The 9,691-nt window shown below is 43.1% G+C and overlaps 1 protein-coding gene across 3 annotated transcripts; it reads left to right on the top strand.

Annotated features, from left to right (window-relative positions):
• Window positions 1-936: 936 nt before the first annotated feature.
• Window positions 937-7,662, top strand: Tmem267 (transmembrane protein 267). 3 transcript variants are annotated; one of them, XM_076916189.1, is made up of 3 exons: window positions 937-1,111; window positions 5,009-5,393; window positions 6,425-7,662. In XM_076916189.1, exons 2-3 carry the CDS (start codon window positions 5,052-5,054, stop codon window positions 6,758-6,760), a joined length of 678 nt encoding a protein of 225 aa, XP_076772304.1. In that variant the 5' UTR covers window positions 937-1,111; window positions 5,009-5,051; the 3' UTR covers window positions 6,761-7,662. The 3 variants fall into 3 exon arrangements, with proteins under 3 accessions (XP_076772304.1, XP_076772305.1, XP_034379422.1); XM_076916190.1 differs by lacking the exon at window positions 937-1,111 and adding an exon at window positions 1,350-1,711; XM_034523531.2 differs by lacking the exon at window positions 937-1,111 and adding an exon at window positions 1,352-1,631.
• The last annotated feature ends 2,029 nt before the right edge of the window (window positions 7,663-9,691 follow it).

The raw sequence follows: 9,691 nt of genomic DNA, 5'->3' as shown, positions 1-9,691 counted from the left end.
TGTTCTAATCTTCTGGCTCCTCATTCTCTAGCTCATTCTGTCTTCACCTGTGTCTAGCTTGTTCTCTCTGCAACCTGTCCTAGTAAAGACTGCCTCTGAAGTCTACGAAAACGGAACTCCACTGCACTCACTACCTCTCAGCAACTCACTGACTCAATCCAACTGACAGACTGGAACGCAGAGATCTGCACACCTCTCTCTCCTGAATACTGGGATTAAAGGTATGTGCCACTGTGCCAGGACCTAAGCTTTCCTTTACCTGAAACTTGCTCTATTCCAGCCTGGCCTTGAAATGTTTGCCTCGGTCTCCTGGGACTAAAGGTGTGTCTGTATTTCAGCTGGATCACACAGACCTGGGATGTAGTCTTTGGATGTGAGCCCTTCCCATTCCTCTACAAAGAGTAACAGTTCAGATTTAATAGTGAAAGCTCTCAGCAGCCACAGGCAGCCATGAAGAGCAGATGAGGGCTGAGGGCGAGCCTGCTGAGGTAGAGCAGAAGCGAGTTTGCAGAGTGGGGAAATGGCCAACAAAAAGGTAGGTGACCCAGGAATTTGCTTGAAACTGAAGATTCCAATTATGAATCCTGCTGGCTTTGTTTTCCATGATACTTGTTTTGAGGACATAAGAAGGGTATAGAATGTCCCTCTTGGACATCTTTGGGCTGTTTCACACCAGATGTTTCCTTGTACTAAGATAGCAGCTGCCTCACCAAGGCAGTAAGGCATATATATAGCCAGTTTCAGAATTGTGATCCGAGTCCAGTTAGTATTGCTCTTTTGTTCCCAACATGATTAGTATGTAGTCTTGATCTTGCTATGCCCTTGATGTCCTAAGACCAGCCGCCGCCCAACCACCGCGGCGCCCCCGCTGGTGTGTAGCAAAGACTTGAGAAATCCCCAAGGGGGCGGTGAAGCACTACGGTGTGTCAGGTCTGACAAGTCGCGCAATCCCGCATCGCCTGCTCTGTGGCATCCCCAGACCTGTGGCATCCACTGAAGGAAGTTAGAAACTTCTGAGCCATCCAGCCCCAGACCCACGGTGTGCCCTGCAACCGGTGAGGGAACTTCTCTATCCTGGCTTCCTGCCCTCACATGGGTGCATCGTGGAGAGGTGGGTGATTCGATATGCACTAAGCAAAGAAACCGACGGGACGTTTTCAACTTTTCTGTCCGGCTTTGGAGACGTGTAGAACTCACGGCAGTCATCGACTCATCTTGTGAGCGACCAGCGCCGCTCCGATAGGAGCCGGCGTCCCAGCCTCCGCGGGGACCCGGAGGACTCGGCCGCTCTGGCTGTCCGGCGCACGCCTCTCTATGGTGCGGCCGAGGGGCGGAGCGCTGTTGGCTCGCCCTCCGACCGCGAAGCGTGCTGGGTAGGGCTGAGCTGCGGCTTACCGGTCATGGAGGGACTGATGGGCCGCGCTGCGTCTAGAGGGAGGCTGGAGCAGGGCGCGCCAAAGGACCAAGTCCCGGGTCGGGGCTGCGGGCTCCGGGGTAGACAGGCTCACGGTCGACCAGAAGCCTCCCAGAGCCGCACACCTACCTACCCCCTCCTCCCTCTCTCGTCTTCCGGACCCCGTAGACGCTGCTCTCCCAGGCTCCGCGCTTTTCCCAACCCGAGCAGGGAGCTGGTGGGTGTGTGTGTGTGTGAGCAGAAGAACCCGTTGCCACCCTTACTTGAGAAGAGCCCTAAGCGCCCCGAGTTAGCTAAGTACTAAGACTTCCTGTCCAGTTTGACGGTCTAAAAAGAAATCTTAAATTTATTTTTTTCTAGACTCTAAAACTTAACTAGATCACACGGACCTCAGAAAAGCATGATTTGAGGACTTTGCTTAGATTAGAAACATGTTGATATGCTTAATTGTATATTTTATTTGTAGTAGTCACAAGTGCCGAATATTTTACATGCGGAGAGAGATCTGATGGCCTTAGAGATATGGTGAAATGAACAAGATCTGTGTTTATTCCTTTTATTAGTTACCAGCATTAGATCTGGTATCAGCTTTTGATATTTTGGCACCCTACTTAAATGTGTTAACAGGCACAGCAACTATAGGACTGGTTTGTAAAGCCCAATAAAGGCAGTTTGGGGCAGGGGATGTTTTTGCTTGTTTGTTGAGTTAATGTTTGACATGGTCTCTCTGTGCTCTTCATGTTGATCTGAGAATGTCTGTCGGAGCTCATGATTTTTCAGCTTCTGCCTCCTGAGTGCTGGGACAATAGACCTACATCCAGCCAGCACTTTGTACTCTCCAGTGCCCCACACATACAATCAACCACTGACCTGCACTAGAGTCTTCTTTAAAACGTTTCTAAGTGAAAATGTCAAACATATAGAAAAGTAGAGAATAATGTGAAGGACTGTAGTCTATTTGTCCATACAAGGGACTGGCTGCTCTTGTGGGGACCCGGGTTTAGTTTTAAGCACCTACACGGCAGCTCACAAATCTGTGACTCCAGTGCCAAGGGATCCCATCCCCTCTCCTGACCTCTGCAAGCACTACAAGATGCAAGCAAATATCCAACAAATAAAATAAAAATGTTAAAACTCAGACGTGGCATAGCACTGAAACGTTTGACAAATGGACAGATTACTTCAGTAGGCTGTGACAGGTTAGAACTCCGCACAGAATTATGCTTGCCTTTAAAAAGAAAAAAAAAAAAAAAAAAAAAGGATTTATTTTATGTATATGAGTGCTCTATTTGTATGTATACTTGCCTGCCAGAAGAGGGCATCAGATCCCATTACAGATGGTTGTGAGCCACCATGTGGTTGCTGGGCATTGAACTTAGGACCTCTGGAAGAGCAGTCAGTGCTCTTAACTGCTGAGCCATCTCTCCAGCCCCCTTGCCTTTTCATATAAGCTTAAGTTTCAGGGTTTGTTGTTCTGGGCAATAGACAAAGGGGGTGTTTGTTGGGGAGATATAGAGTAGCTCTTAGAAGTGAAGGGTGAACTATAGAAACTAGGCCATGCTTGAAAACCTTGGACACTGGAGCCAAGGTTTGATGTCTCCATTATTAGCTTTTTGTCTTTGTATTGCTTTGAGATATTTTTTAAGACAGGGCCTCTCTAGACCCAGAACTCAAAGGGATCCACCTGCCCCTTGCCTGCAAAATGCTGGAATTAAGAACTTCTCTAGGGCTTTCTTGTCCCCAGCTGTTTTGTATCTTGAAGCCTGTGGCCTCCAAGGGAAGATGGACCATTCCACATAAGGTTTACTTAGGAAAAGGAGGCTGGCAGGCTTAGCTTGGGTGACCCTTATCACTACAGTAGACACTGCTGCTAGGAGGGCAGGCACTGGAGTTTAGGTATTGGGACAAGCACTTTTCCCAAAAAGAAGAGACTTTTTTTTTTTTAGGCATAGGTATTTATTTGTATATGTATATGCAGCATGTGTGTGCAGTTGTCCATAGAAGCCGGAAGAAAGTATCAGGTCCCGTAGAGCAGAAATTACAGGCAGTTGTGAGCAGTCCATTGTAGGTGTTTCAGGTCCTCTGAAAGAGCAGCAAAGGTGTCTTAGCACAGTGTTTAGCACTGTGGCATCTCTCCAGACTTAAAAGGAGACATTTGTTTTTCAAAACTATGGAAGCAGTTGTTGGGTGCACTGCCCCTTCTTGGGGGGCCTTCCCTGGTCTAGGGTCTTAGGGTCTTTGCTGACAGGGCGGCCTGGAGAGGAGATGAGGAGTAGGTGAGGGAAGAGAGGGAATCAGTTGATGGTCGGGGATTTCACAGCTCTGACTGGCTAGCAATCAGGCTGCCTCTGTGGCTCTGACTTACTAGGAATCAGGCCATTTCTGCTGCTCTGACTGACTGGCAACCAGGTGCTTCTTTAGTTATACAAGTTTCACAGAACAAAGTCAAACTAATGGTTATCCAAGTGGAACAGATTATGTGTTTGACTTTTCATTACCTGTCCAGGGTTACAAGTTCAGTCACAATTAGAAAATACAAACAGAACATATCAGCCCTATAGCTCCAATTTAAAGAATCTAAAGAGTATCTCCCCCAAATCAAACACGTTTATTATATAACAGCCTTCTTTTAGGCTGGCAGTGTTGTAACCACTCCAGACAAACAGAAAATATCTAAACTGGTCTTTTTATGAATAGCAAACACTAATACCTAACTTCTTTTACTATATGTTTCATTATCTACACTATAAAGTAAGAAACCTTTATTTTAGTCAATCTATCTTGCTGAGTTTGATTCCTCCAGGGATGTAGACCCCCCTATCTTTAAACTACATTTCCAGAGAGCTCTACACCTATAATAAAAAGTGGCCTTGAATCTGTGACCTTTTCTCCTGGCCAGTCAGGGTTTGTCAATTGTCTCTGTCTACCCTGCACCAATTGTAGTGTTAGAGTTTGCTCAGGGCAGGTACCCCAAGAAGATTCCTGGAGTAATGGTCTCATCTAGCTATGTGTGTATCTGTGCTTAATGACCTCCAGGGCATAAGGAAGACTTCCAAATAGTGGCCAGACAAAGTTAACTTAAGGATTTTCCTAAGAAGACCAAGATAAAATTTTTTACCTCAGGAGAAGACATAAAATGTATCATAGCACAGATACAACAGTGTGATCCTGCAACACACAGAGACCAAAACCCAAAAGTGAGAGATAGAAGGACAGCGATTGCAGCAAGCCTCCTGGCTTTGCTGGAGCTGAGTCAAGCAACTGTGTCAAGCAACTGTGCTGGTATCATGACTCTCCCCATTTCTAGTGGTTATGGCTGTACCAGTGCACAGATACAACTGATGCCCACGGTCACATCGTATACATCCTGATGGAGTTCTTCAAATGCCTAGCAGGAATAAATCACATTCAATGGGCTTTCTGAAATTCTACATGCAAAGTTGAAATTTTCCTGCAAAACTGACTTACTTTTGACCAAATAACATATTGCATGCCATACAAGGGACGCTATTTTTCTCTGCTGATATTGGTTGTTTAAATACTATGTTGTGATCCGTAACTTTCACTCATATTTTTCTTTGGTTTCTATTTTAGGATACAGGGGGGGATGAAAACAAGAATTACCTGTTAGTTCCTGATGGCTTTTACTGTACTGACACAGTTGGTGATGGCTTCCAAAGTTGAGAAGACTCGTGCTTTACTTCCATGCTGTAGCATAGAATCCCTCATTTGCAGCGTTGGTCTGGGGATCTTCTGCCTAGTAGCCGACAGACTTCTTCGGTTCTCCATAATTCAGCAAAATAACTGGCTCCGTGCCCTCTCGGATAACATAGTACATGGAGTGATTGGCTTGTGGTCGTGGGCGGTAGTCATTGGAATCAGGAAGAAGTCTGACTTCGGAGAAGTTCTTTTAGCTGGATTTTTAGCATCTGTTATCGATATCGACCATTTTGTTCAAGCTAGATCCCTATCCTTACAGGTAAGACAGACATCGATGTAGTTAACTTGTCTGGCTTTAATGTCTTTGATACTGCCATGCTGATCTTTATAGCCATCATAAACTAGAGAGAGTGTGTTACTTTAAATAGGAAAGCTAACTTTTTTGGGGTGTCTAAACGTCCCTAAAGATGCACAGAGATACATTGCTAGTCAAATTTGCTGTCACAAAGGCCCGTGTAGACATAAGTAAGAGCTGTTAACTGTGCTGAGAGGTCCAGTGCTAGCTCATCGAGCAACTGGTGAACGTGAGTGGCTGTCGTTCCTCGTCTTCCCGGGTCAGTGTTCTGTCTTCACGACCACAATTACACTCTCCTCTTACTCTTTATGTCTTCCAGTTAGTGCGCGTCTCCTATGTGTGCCATTAATGAATAGTTTTATGATTATTCTCATTCCTGGGGAATGACTTAAGTGTTAAACTTCTCCAGTCTCACTTGAGGCCAAAAATATGCATTTCAACAGACTGGCTACCACCGGAGTCTCTGGTGGAGAAATCGAAAATCATATTGAGGCCTTCAAGTGTTTAGTTTTATAATGACAAGCCTTGCAAAGTGAAACTGAACTTAAAATGGTATCTCGGTTAATATTTTCTACGTATTATATTTTCTAAATATCAAAAGATTTTCCTGCCTTTTACATGTATATGATTTACAAACATTTCAGAAAAGAAATGTAGATTCAAAGCAAAGATTTTTGCCTTGTTAGCCACTGGCCTGATCCACCTAGTAGGTGTTTAGTAAATATCTGCTGGTTGGTGGATAAAGTATAACTTCTTTGTTTTTTCGGATACAAAGTATGTATCAGAGTTGTTGATCCTGAAGCCCAGTCAGGAAGGAGGAATAATTGCTGAGAGTGGAAAGAGGAGCCATTGATTTGGAAACCATGAGTTAGGCCTGTCCGCGGTGTTGTGTTTTTCTTGCACTGTAGTTGATGCTGGGTATGTTAAAATACTAAGAGACAGCAGCGAGATTTGACAAAGAAGGAAATGATACTAGCAGCTCCTTCTCCCCTCAGGCAGCTTTGACTCTTCCGAGAAGACCTTTCCTTCACTGTTCCACTGTGATACCCATCACGGTTGTGAGTGTGAAGCTCGCCATGCACTTGTTCAAGCTCAGGGACTCATGGCGCTTTCTTCCGTGGATGATATTCATTTCCTGGACCTCACACCATATCCGCGATGGAATCCGTCACGGCCTGTGGATATGCCCATTTGGAAAAACTCCTCCTTTGCCCTTCTGGTTTTACGTAATAAGCACATTGTCCCTGCCACACATGTGTTCATTCCTTATGTATTTAACAGGGACCAGACAAACAATGTCTTCAAAACATGGAATGCGTATTGATGTCTGAGATGGCTCTAAAGGAAGGAACTAGCTCAGGTGATGGTAAATGAAAGAGAGCTAATCTTCAAGTAAAATTTACAAAACATAGACACTTTATTTACTTTTTATAGTTCATGCGCCCTCTTCTCCGGGAGCATGGTCAGTACTTATGCTTCCCTCTTACATGTGTATCTAGTGCAGTATTGGATTTGCCCTAATTTCATGCTGGGTCCAGTGTTGCTGTTGTTTTGTCTGACATTACTGGTTTTGTCTCATTAATATTTAATGCATTGTCTAGACATCTGTCTTTATAACCAGTCCATCTCCTGATCAAAAAGCTCAAAATTCTGGATCACTAACTTATTTGGACTCATATTTTCCTGAGACACCACAACAGTAAAGAGGACACAATAAATAAGATGATGACTAAACGTAAATCGAGGGCTAGCAGTTAGTTCATATGTGTTGTTGGCCCTGACTGAAGAAATGATGATAAAATGTTTCGTGGATAGTAATTATTGGCAATATCTAAAATAACAGCATTAAATCTAAGTTACGATTTCAGAAGTCCATTTAGGAAGTGATTATTATCACATTATCTATAATTACATTCATTGAAATTCATGGGGGATGCTTAATGTCTTTGCCCAAGAATCTCATACTTTTCACTGATTTGGAAAACATTACTGGATGTTGAAAAATATTTGTTGACAGAGCATTAGTAAAATAACTGGATCATCACTGAACGCAAACACTAAAGCAGTAATGAACAATGGTGTCATTTCAGATGCAGACTGTTGACGGCCACTAAAACTGTGGTAGTGCTGAGATTCATGTTACATACTAGCCTGAAAAATGTATGAAATTATTTTTTTAAATCATCTCTGTACTGAGGACTAAAAGACTTCAAAATAAACTTGGTTTTGGAAATTTTTGTTGTTTCTTTCATTCTTTCAGATTAGAGTGTAAAACTATAACTGGCCTTTCCTACAGAAGAAAGTGCATTATAAAGTAATTTATAATTTGTAAGTTTGACTTTCCATATGAATATCATATTAATATCTTGTCCCAGAGATCCTGCCTTTCTTTGCGGCGTATATGATTCCCATTTTCTTAGGATTCTCACCCCCAACCCCCCCACCCCGATTTTTTTAACTTATAATTTGTAAGGCTAGGAGTTGTGTGCCTTGTTCTCCAAGGAAAAGTTGAAAACTCAGAACATGATGTCATAGCCAGGTCAGGCTTCCAGCTTTACAAAGAGTTCTGTATATTGTTGGAAAGGTTCGTGATCTTTAGAGCGTTTTTTCTTATTGTTTAATTAAATAGGTTGCAATCTGTGATTTTATTCAGCCTGTTAGATCTTATAACCTATTATCTTTCAAAGGCAACTTTCAATTTGGGTGGTATGATAGTAAGTACATAAAGAATAAATTTAATTAGATTTACTTTTAAACAGATGGTTTAGCAGGGCTACGGTGGCACACTCCTTTAATCCCAGTACCCAGGAGGCAGAGGCAGGTGGATCTCCAAGTTTAAGGCCAACTTGATCTACAGAGCAAGTTCCAGGACAGCAGGGCTATGCAGAGAGAAACCTTTTTGAAAAACCCTGTGCTAGAGGGGAAAACATCTGGCTTAACTCCATGAAAATAAAGTCTATATCTTACGTGAATTTTTCTGAGTTGTAAAACCCTATGTTCTCTCTGTCTCTGTCTCTGTCTCTGTGTCTGTCTCTCTCTGTCTCTCTCTTTTTTCTCTCTCTCCATATAAAGCATAAGAACATCATTAAGATAGAAGCCTTTAGTACAGCCTGGACTACATAGACAGACCTTGTCTCAAAACAACAAAAACAGAGACCTTGCTTAAGAATGTCACCTTGGCACTTTGGTCACTTATCTTTCCTTAGAGTGAAAATTTATGCAGACCTTCGTCCTCCCTTAAATAATGACTAAAGTTTTGGGGTGGTTTATCATAGTTGCTACCCTCACCCTCATAAATGTCCCTTCTTTACATGAATGTTGTGGCGTGACCCTCCAGGACACCAACAACAGCAGCCACCTTTCCATGCAACCATTCTGTTCTTGGTCCCACCAACAAAAGAGATGTATCGACTCACCATTGCATTTGAAGGTTGAATCCCATCTTGTTGGCCTGTGTGTCTTCTCCATCCTCTTCATATGGTCCTTTCTCATCACTGATCCATTCTCCCAGGCTGCTCTGGGGCTCCTTAAGAGTGCTATTCACACAGCTTATTCCTGCTGGCTTCAGGCTGTCCTCTCAACCCCTCATTGTGCCAACTAGTACCAGGTTAGTTTTCAGAGAGTACCTAGTGAAATCTCTGACCCACAACATGACTAGAGAAGAAAGCAGGTGGCACAGGACACAGAGATGCTCAAATGTTAATGATTTGTATTCTCTGGTTCCAAAAGCTCACAGCATTTTTATCTAGGACCATATGCATTTGTGAGAGGATATATTAAACACACAGAGAGACATACACACAGAGACACACACACACACACACACACACCTACCTCAAAGATAGGATCTCTATGAGCCCAGCCCAGACTGGACTTTAATAGCAATTACTCCTACTTTGGCCTCTGAGTACTGGAATAATAGGCAAACCCATGCCTGGCTTAGATATATTTTTTATACTAGAAGATTCAGTTTGCGGACTTTGTCTCCTAAAGCTACAAAACAATGACTGAGGTCATTCAGTCCTGTGCCCTCCCTTCAAATCAGACAAGCCCAGTGATGGTTGATCACACTTTTATACAAGTTTAAAGGATAATCTTAGTACTCTATGCTTTTTAAACCCTATTATAAATAAAATAATATTTTATTTCATATTATTCATATATATAAAGTCTGAATATACAAAGTCTCATTTATGATATAACAGAGCTATAAGATTCAGTGGCACCTTGCACAGTTTTATGGCAACTAGGCAAACAGTGGG

The sequence above is a fragment of the Arvicanthis niloticus genome, chromosome 19 (assembly GCF_011762505.2).
Source record: "Arvicanthis niloticus isolate mArvNil1 chromosome 19, mArvNil1.pat.X, whole genome shotgun sequence".
Lineage (NCBI taxonomy): Eukaryota > Metazoa > Chordata > Mammalia > Rodentia > Muridae > Arvicanthis > Arvicanthis niloticus.
Note: the sequence above shows the minus strand (reverse complement) of the source record. Positions and strands in the feature narration are given on the sequence as shown.